At 41.1% G+C, this 17,038-nt stretch overlaps 1 protein-coding gene across 8 annotated transcripts in view; it reads left to right on the plus strand.

The window, feature by feature from the left end:
- The window catches only part of HECW2 (HECT, C2 and WW domain containing E3 ubiquitin protein ligase 2), a 181,584-nt gene that overhangs the window by 96,913 nt on the left and 67,633 nt on the right, over positions 1 to 17,038 (plus strand). For 6 of the 8 annotated variants that reach the window (XM_050711418.1, XM_035536957.2, XM_035536958.2 and 3 more), the window contains one exon: positions 8,389 to 8,496. In XM_050711418.1, the coding sequence (XP_050567375.1) occupies positions 8,389 to 8,496 (108 nt within the window). Of the gene's footprint in view, positions 1 to 1,554; positions 1,824 to 8,388; positions 8,497 to 12,937; positions 13,120 to 17,038 lie in introns of those variants that run through there. The other 2 variants (XM_050711420.1, XM_035536971.2) reach the window with 2 other exon arrangements.

The raw sequence follows: 17,038 nt of genomic DNA on the forward strand, positions 1-17,038 counted from the left end.
CAAGTAGAGTCTTTCCCCTTTTTGCCCACAGAGCAGAGCAGCAAGGGGATGGATGTGAATCTTCCTCCCGGTGTGCAAGGGAAAAAATTGCTATGGTACCCTGAGGAACAGCCACCTCCCAACTTGTTTGACTCAGGGTCACGGTATTAAATACCTGTCTACAAGTGTAGTGATGGTACTTGTACGTAGGCTGGAGTTCAGAAATGCCACCCAGCGTTCCCCTTCCTGGGCTGAGGTGAGAGCCAGCCACACACTCCAGTCTGTTCCTGAGGCCATGCCTTTGCCTGGAAAGAAGAGCCCAGACAGCTGCTTTTTTTTCATGCGTGAGGCTAGAAGATACACAACAGTCTGGAAACTTTGTTCCTTTCACCTTTTTAGGGGCTTGCTCTGTTGGTATGCAAGGGAGAACAGTTTCCAGCCACTTAGTCTTACATTTCCAGCAATGGTTTGAATTTCTCTTGCAGTAGTCGAATTCTGATGTTCCTTCCCCTCGTGCCCCTTGAAAGTACAATTCCTAGAGGTGCTCATGGAAACAAAATATTACAGCAGCTTTCAGTTCCGTGTTAGCAAAAAGTCCATCATACTTTCTGTGACTGGAAGTATTTGTTGGAAATTTGTCAAGCTGAGGAGGAATAAGTAGTCCCGTAAGTGTTGTTTTTCTTCCTCTTTTTTTTTTCCCCTCTGCTTTTCACTAGGAGAAAGTAAAATTTGCCTTGAGAGGTTTAACACCATACTCCACAAGCATACAGTTTCTCATTGTGTGCTGGGAAGGACATGGGCTGCTGGCTGTGGACCAGGTCTGGGCATCTGCTGCAATACTTGAACCCTACTTGCAAACCAGCCTCCAAGCACCCCGCTTGTCTGCGTGGTACTGGGGCTGCTTTAGCATGGTTTGGGTCCTTGCCGTGAACTGAAGGATTTTTAAGTCTGTTGCTGGTGTCCACCAGGAAGCTCAGAGCATCTACTGACCTACATGAGGAGGTGCAGGGATGGCAGCACTTGGCCCTGTGCTTCTCCTCCTGCTCCAGTGAGCCTCCTGCTCACTGCGGGCACTCACCCTGGGTTAACGGCAGCTTCACCCCAGCTAAACGTCACAAAGCAGTCTGCTCTACTCTAAAATACCTGGATTTGTAGGGGAGTCCTGTGGGCGGGTGAAATATGGAGTAAACAAAGGCCAGCACTTCCAGTGGGCTCTCGCTGCACTTGTCGCTGTGTCGGCCTTGCCGTTGTTTCTAGGGTTTAAAGTCCTCCTGTGTACACCAGCCTGCTCCCTGTTGCGTGGGCCGTGGGCTGTGTTTTGGTATCCTCCCATAGAACAGGCAAGGAAGGAAGTGCAGGGAGGATGGGGCTTTTGCATCCTGTACCCTTTGGAGGGGAGTGGCCACGAACAGATTAGTTTGAAGGACATAATACTTCATACGTTTTAACACGGGCTGTTTGGACCTAGATAAAAACCTTGATTAAACGAGAAGAGGCAGACAGTTGTGTGTTACTGCTAGAAACTGCCTGGGAGTTTGAGGACATCCTTCTGAAATCCTTTTCTTAACATGACAGGAGGAAGAGAGAACAGAGAAGCAGCTCGAGAAGCAGTGACTCTGCAGCAGTGTTAACGCAGAGCTAAAGCTTCCAAAGTTGAGCTACACAGCCTGGCTCCAGAAGGCAACTTCTGCAGAAAATACTGTTTGTGATTGGGAACAGGGATGCTACTTTCAGGATCCATCCTGTAAAAACTGTTTTTTTTTTTCTTAATTCTCCAGTTTGTTAATTGGACTCAAATGGAGGCATGCACTTTAGGATCCACAGAAACCTTTTGCAATGGCCAGGTAAGGCTAGATGGTGCCACAAAGTATTGCTCTCATTTCAGCGTTGTGTTACACACACTGGTGCTACCTTCTGTGAAAAATACTCTGGTTCTACTAGAAAGCCCCTGAACTGTTTCTAGACTGATACTGAGAATTATGTGAATATCCCAGGCTGTATGCTGCATGCAGTGAGTTTACAGTTGGTTGCAGAGCAGTAGGTGATATGTGGTGTATTTTAAATGTGATTTATTCTAATGCAATTTAATTATAATGCGATTTATTCTAATACTTGTTTTCAATGAACGCTCTCCCTGCAAGTGCTAATTTGCTTACCGGCTTTCCAGAAAAGGAACGAGGCCTCAGGTGCTGAAAGTTGTCTTCTCCATTAAATGTGTCCTGATGCAGTTTTGTATTGCTTTTAAGCATATTTTGGAGAAAAGGGAGAAATTAAATTATTTCATTTTTTTCATTGAACACTGTGCTACTTCTGTAATGATTACCCACAGGTTATTATTACTAATTTTTTGTATTTGTAGAATTAAAATGAATAGAAGGTACAAAGAGAAAATACTGCACAAAATCTAGTGTTATAAACTTGTGTCGTCAGTTGCTCAAAATGCACAGTTGGTACTCTCCATCATGTTCTTACTAATTTTACATTTTTGGTGACGGTCTCTTTTATTGCTTGGAACCCTTTCCTCACAACATCAAGCAGGAGGCACTTACTGGCAGCAGGGCTGGGATTTTGGAAGCCATGCAGTAGAATGCATGTACATCAGACTTCTGTTTTGCACTGCAAATGCCATCCTAGAAACGTCCTGATGCTTGACTCAAAATTAAGTTCAGGATTATCTTCCAATGCAGCTGTTAACTACAATCCTGTTAGTCTTAAAGACTAAGATAAACGATAACATAAAATGGATGGAGGATGATACTAAACAGTATGCTTTTGAGAGAAACTGGTGTCAAATCAGAGAATCTTGGCTTGAGGCAAACCTATACTTAGCCTTGCCATCTACCAGTCTTCCAGCTGCTCTGATGCGCATTGTAAGAGAACACCTGACAAAAAAAATAATGTTTAGAACAATGCTTTATGAGCGTCTCTGGGCTGAGAATACACACACCCCTTGGTAACACATCCTCTTCAGTGCCCAGGAATTTATTAAAGTTAACCCAAAATGCTACGGGGTCAGCGTTTTGACAATCTGAACTTAAATTAAGTTTTAAAATTAAGAATAAACAATACAAGCTCTTAAAAAGATTTTGCATAGAACTTTTTCCAGAAAGGGATGAAAAAACAGAGATTAGGAGGTAAATCCCAAATGAGGATAACAGAATTACATGGGGAAACAATGCTGTTACCAACATGATTGATCTTTTCTGAGCTCAGCTGCACGGATTTTCAAGAGCTGTGAATTAGAAAAATCCATATACGGTAGTGAAAGATGAAAATTATAAAATCGTATGTAATTAAATCCATTCAGCGACATTCTGAATCTCTTTAGCATCACCTTCTCTCTGAGCTCTGTGTTCAAGCATCTATAAATAAGTTACTTGATTGCAGTAGGGAACTTCAACATTTTTTTCCTATGCAATAAATCCATGATATTTCGTTACTAGGAGTTTGTAACTTCTTTAATGCTTTTGGTTTTGAAGAGTAAAAATCCTTTGTGTTCCTGGAGACAAGCCTGTTCTCACACAGCCTAACACTAGAGACCACAAAAGGTGGGACCAGAAGTTGAGCATTGGTTTGCACGTGAGCAGTCTGTGCACTGGGAATATCAGGCTGGCTTCGGTAATAACCAGTAGCAGTTCTTGTTTTTAACTTGTTTTGTTTTCTAAGACCGTATCTGGTTTTTTTATTTGTTAGTTTGAAGTGTATAAGGTGACTCTGAGGTGATTGATTTCAGGCAGTTTATCCTTTTTGCTTGGGCAGAAATAGTGAAAATGATCAGACACAAAGAATAAAATGCAGACCCCACAGAAGCCTCCTGACTCTTTATGTCAGATACCGACTTTAGCGGGGCTTTCTTGCTGTCTCACATAACGTGTGCAGACAGACTGATGGAGTACAGACTAAATAGGTGGACGGTGAGGTGGGTTGAAATCTGGCTGAACTGCTGCATTTGATGTGTCGTGATCAGCAGCGTGAAGTCCAGCGGGGGCAAACACTAGTGATGTGCCAGTCAGTGATGGGGCTCGGCTGCTGAACATCCTGAATGATGGGACAGAGCATACCTCTGCAAGCTTGCAGATGGTACAAAACCTGCAGGAGCTGTTGGTCAAGCAGGTAGTCGTGCTGCCAGTCAGGTGGACCTCAACGGGATGGAGAAGTGGGCAAGCAGGAGGGTGATGAAGTTCAAAGGGAAATGCCAAGTCCTGGCCTTGGGGAGGAACAGCCCCTGACGCTGTTACCAAGCTGACTGTCTGCGACGCAGCTTTGCAGGAAGGGTCCTGGAGGAGCTGGTGGAGGACGGGTCGAGCCAGAGATGCGTCCTTGCAGCGGAGGTGGCCGCTGGCATCTGGGGCTGCATTAGGAGGCGTGTTGCCAGCAGCAGGAGGGAGCTGGTCCTTCCCCTCTGCTCTGCACTGGTAAGGCCACATCCCAGTGCTGAGTCCAGCACTGGGCTCCCAGTACAGAGGATGCATGGATGCACTGGAGGTTCTGGTGGCTCTTACTCTTGTACAAGTGCTGTTTTATTGTGCAAACTCATCGGTAAAAATGATGCCGCCATCTTTCATGGAGTTGCCCATACATTCATCCAGTACTTGCGTATTGCCTTGCATGTGAGATAGCCGTGCTGAACTGACAGCTGGCAGGGGGAGCTGCCTCCCATGCACAGCCACAGCAAGGCTGGGGATGCGGGGACAGATGCACTGCTGACACGAAGGGCACAAGCTGGAGACGTTGCATGTGCCATTTACCTTGAAGGGTTTTTTAGTGATGGCAAAGCCTGAAACAGAAAACATTACCCTGAACAGGTTTGCTTCACAGTGATTTCAAAGAGCACTAGGCAGTGTAGAGTCTGTACAGGGTTATTTATTACAACCCACCTTTTATTGCAGAGCAACATACATTCTCACATGCACTGATGTGTGCAGGGCTTGCAGCACAGTGAGAATCAAGTTACTTCTGTAATATTTAATGCTTTTAGAAGATAAGATTATACTGTGGCTCTTCCATTGCTCTGTTTGTTTCAGAAGTGTAGACTGACTTGATGAGATACCAGTGCAGAAGGATGATGATATTTGGTTGCATATTTTATGTTCTGAGAATGGATATTTTTATCTTTTCTTTGGCCCAGATTCTAGAACAGCAGCCAGTTTCACAAACAGCAACAATTACCAGCTAAAAGGGGACCAGAGCTTCTTACAGTTGAAGTTCCCTAGGGGGTATGTAAAGGTTTTGGAGAAGAGGAGAGATGAGGTAGTGGTAATTTTGACTTCTGACGTGATGCTTTTCATGCTCTCAAACACTTTTATTTTACCCAGCTGAATATTGCTGAGACTATCACAGTTAAACTTTTTGGTTACAATTTTGATAGGTGAATTTCTGCAGTATTATGTATACTTGAGTATTTTCATGCTGTTTGATTTCTTTTGCTCTTTGGTTCCTTTTTCTAAATCCATGAACTAGGGTTTGTATTTTCCATATACATTAGTAATGTTGTTTTATCCCCTATGTAAAAACTTCATACAAGTAGAAAAAATCATCTGTTTCAGGAGAAAATGAACTCTGCCCAAAATAAATTCTGTAATTTGAGTGGATTGCTGTCAGGCAGTGGCCTGTGAGCATTTTCCATCCATCTGTCTCCACCACCTTCTGTTGCAATGGCAATGTGCCTGTGGGCAGAGTATCAGGGATTCTTCTTCGGTCTTTGTTACTGCAAAATGGACTAGTCCAGGGTGAAATGGGTGAAAATCTTCTTTATTGTTGAGTTTTATTAATTAAGGTGTTAGAAAATGTGCTGCTTTTTTTTTTTCTGTAACTATCAGCTCAGGATTTCATGCTTACCTTGCATGTTGTTCATGCAGGACTTTTCTTGAACCTCACCAATGTCCTGGTAAAGATTTCTGTTGGCTTTATTTAGTTATTGATTTAAAAAACAAAGAACAATTGCTTGTACCTGAAGTGTTGGAAATCTCACTATTAAGGGTTAATTTCACTCCTTCAAACTTCCTTGATTTGCTGAAAAAGAAAATACTCAAACAATTCATGTTTATGGTCATAGTATACTGATTATCTCTCCTTCTGCTTGGAATTATGAACGGACTTTTCTCCAATTGATTAAATACAGCTATTGTGAAGAACTAGAGCATGTAAGAGGAACTTTTTTCTCCATACATCACATCTTTATTTACCTAGACATAATTAGAAGAGTGAATAGTTTAAAAGTATTCGTGTTTCAAATATCCATTGATCTTCTCAAAAATCTCCATGCTTTTGGTAGCAATGGTTTGGATAACCAAGTTTGTGTCATGGAATAGGCAGTCACATAGATATGCTAGAAGTTAAACTAGCACTCTGGGAATCCATGAGATATGTCTCTGGAAGAAGTGGGACCTTGGATAGGGAAAGCACACTTAATAAGCAAATAAATAAACAAAAATCCACAGTATTGTTTCAGTTAGTGTCATTGCAAGCTACAGAGATTTTTGAGGCCCATGGAATGCTTTTTACAGGCTGTGCTTTTTGAGTTCCTCTTTATCTAGTGTTGATAAAATGAAATACACAGTTGAGATACACTTTTGTTCACCCTGATTTTTTTTTTTGGCTGTCTTGAAGAGTAAGTATGCATGCTTTATGTTTTTAGTGTCTATATGCCAACCTTTATGGTGTGTGCAGTTTCTGTGTTATTAAGTCCACATGGAAAGTTAATCCTGAGGGTATTATACAAGTGCTCGAGGATCACAGACATTAGGAGAACCCTCCTGTCCCTTCTCTTTAACATTGATTATTAATTATGAAACTTCTGGACTCATCGTGGTGTTGAGGTGTTCAGGCTGCAGCATACTAAAAATTCTCAAATTTGCTGTGCCTCAAAGCATAAAAATCTAAGTGGATTGCCCTGGCTGCCTTTCGACTGCAGAGATCTCTCAGGTTGTGACCAGGGTGTGGAACTGGCTCTTGAGCAGGCAGAGACCCCGGTGCCTGCCAGGCAGTGCTTTGCAGGTCAGTTCAGTGGGATGCAGGCGCACGGACTGCGCTAACCCTAATTCAGTGGTGTAACGCGTGCACTGAGGTGCTCGGTCAGATGAAATGAAGAAAGAGAAGCTTTCGTGTATTTTTAAGGTAAGAGTGATGAAGCGGCATTGTCAATTACTCTTTCATAAATAGTGTATGGATTTTTGAGATGACATGAATGACAGTTCTTTAGGTTTATGTGGGACTTCTTATCAAAGTACAAAGAAAGTATGCTGGAATGGTTAAAAGCATCCTGAACAAAGCTACAGGAGACTAAGTTTTTGCTAAAGTCTTTTTAAGATTGCAGAATGCACTCAAAGTTGTGTATTAAAACAGCAATTTTATTTATTTATTTATTTATTTTGAGAGTGAAGTTATCAAGTACTACTGGAAGGAATTAGGACGTTATATTGGAGGCAGCAGGTATGTTTGTCTAACAGCTGTGTAAATGCACTTGTAGCATGTCACGATGCATACTTCCAAAGAACTTTCTGTACAAAAGAAGCTGGATTTATGTCAGCTTCCTCTGGGTCATGATAACTGTCTTTGTGCCCTTTCAAACAGCTTCTCCCTCTGTTTTTGTTTCATTCAAATAGCATGCTGGGTGTCTGAACCCAGGCTGGTAAGTAGGAAACAAACCCCAAGGTCTGGTTTTGTTACTGTTAGGACAAAAAGGTTTCTTAGGGAGGGGAAAATACTGATAGTGCTAAGCTGATCTTCAGAGACTTAATGTTTACTTTTCAGTTCTCTTTTGAATGTATTTCACTGAATTGCTCATTTGTATTTCTGGCTTACTACGTGACAATTCTTTGGACCTCTAACTCTAGTTTACTGATAGGTGGTAATACAGTACATGCCAGGAAATTGAATGTGTCAGATTTTTTGGTGCATGTATAAACATATTCTCACCAGTTTCTAAACTGCAGGAATCCTCTAAAAAATAAATCAAGTTCTGATACCTCTAACACCAATTCCATACATCATAGCTAAGGAGTGAATGCTAGATTTCCACAGCACAGAGCAAGACCACTGTATAATATGTTGTGGCAACTCTGTGATGAAGTTACAGGCAGCTATACATTCCCAATAGCCGGTCTATTGAGGCAGGGAAGTTTTGGATTTAATGCTTTACCTTGGCAGGCCACCTCTTACAGGAAACCATATATTTACTTTGGTTGTATGTATGTCTGCTCACTCTGCATAAATTGATCTATCTATCAACTGTAAAAGAGAAGCCATTTACCTTTTGCCAGTTTGCTTTTATATTTATTTATTTTAACAGAATTTATTTTTTGTGTCTGGGCCTCTTGAACTAAACAACAAACAAACAAACAAAAAAAGCAACCCTGTTATTATAAATGCTAAATACTATGTGACAATTTCTTTTCTTTCCTCTTACAGATGAGAACTCTCCAGCCAATTTCTGGGATTCCAAAAATCGTGGAGTGACTGGCACACAGAAAGGACAAATTGTATGGCGAATTGAACCTGGCCCTTATTTTATGGAATGTGAGTACATATTTATCCAGTGTAAGGCAAGCAAGCATACCATTGTGTCAAGGGAAACCATCCAGATAGTGCTTGGTATGCGTTTTGTCAAACCCTGATAAACCAAAGAAACTGATCATATGTTTCTAAGCAGCAGCATATTTTTCAATGTGTTTGCCAGACATTACAAAAAATAGAGTGACAAAAAAAAGTTATAGAGTTTACAAAAAAGAAAAAGTTGAGCTCAGAACTGCATTTGTGTTGTAGGGATGTTCTTGGACAATGTACTTCAGTTTAAGGGAACAAAAAATTGCCTTGTTCAATGTTGTGTAGTATATATGCATTGAAAGATGAAGTACCTTCCTAGGAAGTTTAAAATTTCAGCTGGACAAAGCATTAATGGTAAACACACATGAAGGAAAAGATAAAAAAGCAATAGTTCTTGCTAGTATGTGTTAGTATTAAGGTTAGATTTGTCTCTGGGAAGTGCCAGCCTCTTGTCCAGTTGCATCAGGATTTCTCAACTGATGTTTCATTACACTGGGAAACCACTAGATAGTTTTGAAAGACTGAATCTTGGTGTGACTGGAAGCAACACTCTTCAGCTGAGCTCTGCAGGAAGTGTATTGGTAGCCAAGCTTCACATCACAGCTTTTCACCACTTCGTTAGATGACCAGGATTTGTAGGAAGCAAGCCACTCTGCTGTGAGATATTTTTGCTTTGTTGTTTGCTTTTTAATGAAAAGGAGTATTTTTACTGTCTGAAGTATGTGATCCCCTGCAGAAATTGGATGTTTTAATTCTAGAACATTGTGTATGAGCTTGTTGGAAACTCTGATATGAGTATCATCAAAGTGGCAATCAGTCCCAAAAGAGCTGTGAGCTGCTCTACCACCTGTTTAGCCTCACAGTAATGAATCTCCATAAATTAAAATATATACATATACTCCCACTCCATTTCTTCATTGTACACTGCAGTGCTGCTAACTGTAGGTTTTGGCAGAATTTTTTCTTCCAATTAACGGATATAACATCAATACATGCATTTTAACAGGTGTTGGAACCCCTGTCCTGTAGATAATTATTAAAAATTCTTCTTTCTAGAAGTTGTCATTGAACATTGCCAAGTGAATCTATGCATTACACAGCACATTTTTTTGACAAGGAAAAAAATAAAGGTTTAATGGTATAAAATCAAAATCAATTTCAGAAACTTACTACAGAAAAAAATGGCTGAACTGAAGATGAAGGTCAAGAAAATAATAAGGATTAAAAAAAAAACTTTACTGGTGCCAAAGACAGCGTCGTTAAAGCAGATTAAAGTCTATGTTAGAAGGGTTCCTTGCCTCTTCTTTCTCTTATATATACTTATATCAATATTGTTGCCTGTACTGACAGTTTGACTTCAAGAATATTTGTATCCTTCAGCTGGTTTGTGTCCTTTAGCATTGCTGTGTCATGTGTGGAGGTGAGGCTCTTAGTTCATGTGAATAAGTAACCTAGGTTAATGCTTCAAGAATTAGCAGTTTTGACTTAAAATCGCTTTCAACAGACTTGGGACTTTGCAAGCAACTGATATAAGGAGAGAAGGATGTGTGTTCCTTGCTTGTGGCTAGCTTTCCTAATTAACAGTTTTACTGGCATACTATGAACAAAAGAGAAGCAATTACACAGCAGCTGAGAACTGTAAAAAGGAATGTTTATGAGCATATGCTGCTATAGCACATAGTGTGACAGATAAATATGTCACCAGTGACACTTATGCTTCTAGTGAGAGGCCAAAAATTGCACTGACATGCTTAACTGAATTTCTAATTGCACTTTTTAAATTGGGAGACTCCCCAAATACATGACAAAGTTTGCTCAGCAAGGCTTTTCCTTTTAGCTTTTAGTGGGGGAGCATCTCTGATGCAGTTACAGGCAGCTTCTCCTTTATGTTATGTGATGTCACGTTATTTCCCTGCGATGTATCACTACATCATAGCCCCAGTGAATGCACAGGTGGCCACATGGTTCAGGTACGACCTCAGTGGGGTTGCCTCTTGCTGTGCAGCACCAGGGGGCTGGGGAAAGAGAGATGCAGCCTGGGTTCTCGCTGTGGTCTGCAGGCAGTGACACTGCCAGCCTGGGCCAGCCATGGAGATGAACTTACCTCACCTTTAGGCTCTTTCTCCTGCCCTGGTGCTGTTATAATTTGTACTCCCTGTAGCACTGTCATAGCAAGAGGGAGAGGCAAATGGAAGGGCTCATGTCCCCAGTAAATATATGCCTGATTATTGAAGTTAAGGTATCTCTGATGCATTGATTTGCCATTATTTTCCAAATTTTGGAAAGAATTCTACAGTTTTAGATTTCTTGTGTTTAGGAATGTCTTTGCCAAGAGGCAGAATGTATCAGATACATGTCACGGTATTAGGGGTTTGTCGTATTTACTCCTCTTGGTATGACATGCAGCAGACCGTTACCAACTCAGCAGTGCTTTGCTAGGAATGAAAGGAAAAGCTGGGAGTACAATCAGCAGCAGTATCTTTGATTTTTTGAAGCAGCAGATCCAATAAGAGACGATAATGTCTGTGGGAAAAGGATGGACAAAACGTGTAAATGGATCAATCTAAACTCAGCTGGAGATTAATCACAGTGTCGAAATGCTGGTTGGAAAGGACCTCTGAAGGTCTTTGATCCAACCTCCTGCTCAGAGTGGGACTATTACCAACACTTTACCTGGTCAGATGTGGCTTTTAAAGCTCAGTCTTTAAAACCTTTAGGGACAGAGATTTAGCAGATGCTTTAGGATGCTTCCAATACTGCAGCTTTTCTACAGTTAAAGAAGATTTTTCTTGGCATCTAGTCTGAACCTCAGAAGCTTAAATTTGGGGCCATTGCAAGGTTTAAAATCTTGTGATAGAACTGAAAAGAGTTTTAATTCGTAATCTTTGTAACTATGTCTTTCAAACTACCTCTGCTACAGTTAGATGTTGCCTTAACCTCCTCTTCAGCAGACTAAACAAGGCCAGCTCCTTCAGCCTCTTCTCACAGGTCACGTTTTCTCAATCCAACCATCTTTGTAGCCTTCTGCTCTCCCCTCTCCCTGTTCTCCATGTTCTTGAACTCGAGGGACCCAAAACTAGGTGAGGTATTCCAGGTGTATCCATACCAGCACTGAGTAGGGGGGGATAACAAATTCCATCTGTCTGCTGGCCATGCACCTCCTAACGTAACCTGTGAGGTCGTTTGCTGTGCCTGTGATGAGGTCAGTTGCTGGCTCATACTCAACGTGATGTCCATCCTCAGCCCAGGATAAATGAATCTGGCCTGAAGGTATTTGTCTTTTTGGCAAGAAAAGTGTTTAAACTGAAGTTACTAATGTTGAATGATGAGCTGAGATCAGTCAGCGTGCATATGATTCCAAAGGGTTTGGTTGCATTTTTTCCCAGCAGTGTCAGAGCTCAGGGACATGGCATATCTTTTCACCCATAGTGCACGATCTCTCCAGGGCAGAGTGCAGAGGATGATAGCGTCGCTAATAAGCCATATGCAAATAAATCTTATGAAGAAGGAGGATTTCCATTTTAATTGCATTAATGTTAATCAGTGGGAGTCAGCTGGTTTGGGCCTCAAGCTCCTTCTGAAATCCTCAGATTTGTACCTTGTAAAAAAAAAAAGCATCTTATGCCTTAGTTTGGGAACCTACTTTTTCAAGAGGATAATTATAAACTTATTAATAGTTTCATTGAAGTCTGTGGAATTTATACTTATGTTTAAAGTTAAGCCTTGGTTAAACTTTTTTTCTGAATTTTACATTACTGTGTATCTGCAATCTTTTAACTCAGTTTTCTGGTCATTCAGTTTATTTCTCTTAAAATCCCTCCCTATAGATCCACCATCTCCTGTTTCCCAAGCAAGCACCTTGTAAAGGCAGAGCTGAAGGTCATCTCCTCTATTCAGATCAGGCAACCCTCAGAAAACAGGGTGGGGAGAATCTCACTATCTTCATACTAAAAACAGGCATTAATTCCCCAAAGCACCCAAATTAGCGAAATTAGGATGATGAAAGAAAACTCTCACATGCTTTAAAAAAAATCGACACAAAAAAATTCGTAAACTGTATGCAGAGAGGAGAGAATCAAAGGAGTCAATGGTGAAATAATGAGAGGTGAACTTAATATATTCCAGAAGTGCAAGCAGCCTCTGAGGGGAGTGGCTGAGGAGGAGGGGGAGGAAAGGAGTTTGGAAGGAAAATAAGTTCAAAGCCCAGCTCACCATGACAAACAGCTGGTATCCTTAAGCTGTCACCTCCAGATGAAGTGACTGGCTCTGAACCGCAGAGCCAAAGCCTACAGAGGCAGGAGCTCCTTTGTTTTACCTGGGGAAGGAGCAGAAGTGCACTGTGAGCATGGAAGGGATCTTTGTCACTTCAGAGATTCAACAAGGTGAATGTGCAAGATGGTGTTTCCTTCCATTACAGATGTGACTAAAACTTTCTGCTTTGAAGTTTGCAAAAATGTGGGGAAAGGAAAACAATGACTCACTAGACGGCTCCCTCAGGTTGTTTGCTGTACAGACTACAGAAGGATTGCTAGACATGACCGCAGCTCTACAAACAGTTTTCTTCCTTCTGCTGTGAAATGAAAGGATGAGTTCAAGGTGTGTCAGTCTGAATTGATGGCAACGGTGTGAAGGTGCAACACAGCTGAGTGCCTTTGTGTTTATGGTTATGTTTGTGCTCATGTGGTGTTTATCACGACATCAGGCTGTTAAGTTCTTTAAGTATGTCAGGACTTTTAGTGTCTGGTGCAGGAGAGGCTGCAGTTGTCCCAGGAGCAGAGTTAACGTGGCAGAGAGCTTCTTGGGGCATCACAGTCTGGGAGCTCAGGATGGCAAGGGCTCCTTTTCGGGGGTGTTGGAGCAGGGGTGATGGCATTCCTTGTGGAGAACAGAGGTAGCAGAAAGATGGAGTTGAAATGATTCATGGAAATCTTGGTGATAGAAAAAACATACCATAGAAAGCTTGAGGTGTTCTGAAGACTGGTTGATAAGAGCTGCCTCTCACAGACAAACAGCAGCTTTGAGGTCTGCAATGTGGCAAGGACAGGTTGTGTTGGATGTGCCACGGGGGAGAACCGGTATAGTGTGGTCACTGTCAGGCAACACATAACTGCAGTGCTTATGTGCTTCCGTAGGCACAAAGTCCCTAGGACTTAAACCTGCAAACTTCCTAGTAGTTAAAACAGACCGTGGTGTGTTTTCTGCTGCCGGGAGCAAGTGGCACAGCATGGCGCTTGTGTCCATACAGCCAGCCCGTCCTCCCTTCCCCAGCACATTGGACAGGAGTGTTGGGGATGCTCAGTGACTGTTCAGCAGTATGGATGGTCGTGTGTTTGTACTTGAGTCCGTACTTGCTTGGTTTATTGATACAGGTGCAGGCCAAGAGCTTCCTTTGAGACTGAGTTACCTGAATTGAGCAATAATGTCCTATTGACTTGTGTTTATCCATTATAGTCTTGGTCCCATGTGTATTAACAGTATCCACAAGAAAGGCCTTCACCTACTTTACTTGCAGTGTACTGTGTTTGCTGTTACTTATAACATTTGATGTCATAGCCATTACTGTGAATAGAATATAAACATGGATTTGCATATATTTTCTTTACATCTTGAAAAATAATCCATAGTGGCGACTGTTGGGATTCATCCAGACGCTGCCAGTCTTGTCATATGAATCACTTCCAAATCACTCTTGGGATGTTTGTGGTTAAATCACTGCTGGTGCCACACTGCAATGCTTGGATGGGTGACTGCACAGACTGTTTCTATTTTGTCCTTAAACTCTCACTTTTGTGGCATGACTCTGAGATATATTCAGAAAGCGTGGTGATGATACATGTGTTTGCGTTATACAATATCATGTTACAAATGAGGTTTTATATAGAGTTCTCTGTATTCAGTGCCCATTACGATGAAATTACAAAGTTTGTAAAAATAGCGTACCAAGACTGAAATTTGCTGCACTTTGCAGTTAGAAGAGTGCACTCCTAGCCCCGTTTTTTCTTTAAAAAAAAAAAAAAAACACACACAAAAAAAAAACTAATATAGATTGAAGAAAAACAAATTGGTTTCATAATTGAACTTGATGTGCTTTTAGCTTTAAAGGGCTGCTCTCGTGAAGAGTTGTTGCTATTGTCTAGTAGGGTTAGGAGCACAGTTTAGTGCTCTGCCCAAAACATTGGTCAATGGTCAGTGCTAATAAATGTTTTATCAATGTAACTTGTTACTTGTACCCAGTGTTTATATTTTGACCATTTAAATGAAATTGTGAAAATCATATTTTCCTCACACTGAGTTGTTCTGAGCCTGGGATGCTTGCCTGGGTGGTGCTGTGTAACCAGTGCCCTTCCAGCACTCTACCCGGGCACTGTGCTTCTCGTGGTTATTGTCCCAACCCTATTTATAAACTTGTTCGCTGAGTAAGAAATACTTTTATTATAGTTCTGCTATTTATATGTGTTGTCTCTTACTAGCTATTTCTGTGTATCACAAATAACTGAAATAGGGTTTTGTCTTGTGTTTTTTACAATTTGTGGCAAGCCTTGTTGACTTCCTTAAGCACATAATAGCCCAGTGTTTTGTTTTAAAGGTTAGGTTAACCTTTTTCCCAAACTGGAATGTAACAGACAGGGCTCATGACTGTAAGTAGAAATGTCTCAAGAGTTGCAGCAAAGTGAGTGCAGGCGGCAGGGACAGGTAAGCTGTTATTTGAGCAACTGTTGCTTAGTGGTTTCCTTTGAAGCAGGTTAGGTGCAGAGAGACCACAGGGGGGACAGAATTCGTCTGTTACTGATACTAGTTAAACTAAAAAGCTCTCTGTAATTCTGCTTAAATCACTTTTTTTTTTTTTTTTTAAATTATTCCTTCTGTAAAATAAACTTCGTGATATACCTGCTGAGGGAGAGGGAGGGTGCCAGGAGGCAGCCTGCTTTGGCATTTGCTCTGCTGTTTGCTGTGCTGCGCTGTTATGAGTAGGAAGTAATCCAAGAGATGCTTGGTTAGAATGATGCAGAGGAAAGAGTGCTAAATACTTGAACAAGAAGGTTGTGTTTAATGAACAGTCACGCTAAGAAAGTAAATTCAACTGACAGGATGTGCAGAGCACTTTTAAATTCTTGCAGTTGTCTATTGGCTGTTTGTGTTCAGCTGGGAAAAATTAGGGTTTAACCTGGTGGTTTTTCCTTGGATTACTTCTCCCTTTATACATTTGTAAAATCTGAATGTGAGTGATCTAATTTGTTTTGTGTTTAATTTGTTAATTTGTACCAGAGTTTTCTTAAATGCTTTGCAAAACATGTTCTCATAGTTTTTTATATGAGTTTCTCTGATGTCAGCTTTTTCTTATTATGGGGACATATGTTTATATCTGCAGAGAGCCATGGATTCAGCTTAAGTGACTCGTGGCATTTTGCTGCAGAGTCCAGGAGCTACGAGCTGCTGAGCACTTCCTGTGCAGCTAACAGGGAGCACCGGTCATCTCCACAGGCCGTTGCAGCCCGGCAAGGATTTGACTTATTTTCTGGAGGTGTCTCTGCCATCCCTTCTCAGTGGAGTGTGGGGCAGCTCCACCTCTCATATAGGTGTTTCAGATATATCTGGAACAAACTGTTCTTAAAGTGAACAAATTTGTTTTCCTGAATTATTGGTCTCCTGGGAAGAATGCATTCTTCTAGAATGATATTTGTGTTTATGTATTCCAACTTTATGTCTTATAAGTACCTTTTTATCCTAAAGCAGTTTTTTAAAGGCAAAGATAAAATATTTAAGGCAGGAAACACAGATAACATGGGGGACTTTGGAGAACTACTGATGTTTTAAAAGCAAACTATTATTTTGTATAAGCAGATCTCTCTGTTACTGAAGAGGCAAGAGTGCATGGTCCATAGAGGGAAATTCAGCGTTATGCTGCATTTCAGGCAGGAGTTCTTTTGAAGTTCAGATATCACTGTTTGAGTCCCAGAAACCTTTCTGAAGTGACACCTTTCTTAATTCCAACATTTTTATGTAATGGACTTGAGCTATAAAACTATGGTTATAAAATGTTAACAGCTATTAGCTTTTAAAGAATGGGATTATGGTCTTATTCAGATTAATTAACATTTATCCCTTTTTATATGGCTCTGTGATATCTTTCAAAGAATCGTAGATACCCCGATTTCATTTTGTCCTATTTTTAAACAATGAGGAAATGTCTGGTCGCTGTAGGAATTCCTCGTGGTCTGTCTGATGTCTGGAGGAACGTCAGGGACAATGGGGCATGTGGCAGCAAGAACGGAGAGCTAGGTACAGTCACTTTTTCCCATGAATGAAAATAGTTTTTGTTCTGCAAGGTCACATTTTTCTTTAATCAAAAAGACAGCAAATAGTCCTGTGGTCAGGTACAAGTGTCTTCCCCTTGCTGGATTTACTGCTGTTAAATTTTTCAGTACAGATCACAGACAAAGCAACTGATTAACTTGTTGGGGGAAGCAGTAGTAGGAAAGAGAAACAAGAGAAGGGCAAGTTTACACTTAAAGGA

This window comes from Cygnus atratus, chromosome 6 (assembly GCF_013377495.2).
Source record: "Cygnus atratus isolate AKBS03 ecotype Queensland, Australia chromosome 6, CAtr_DNAZoo_HiC_assembly, whole genome shotgun sequence".
Taxonomy (NCBI): Eukaryota; Metazoa; Chordata; class Aves; order Anseriformes; family Anatidae; genus Cygnus; species Cygnus atratus.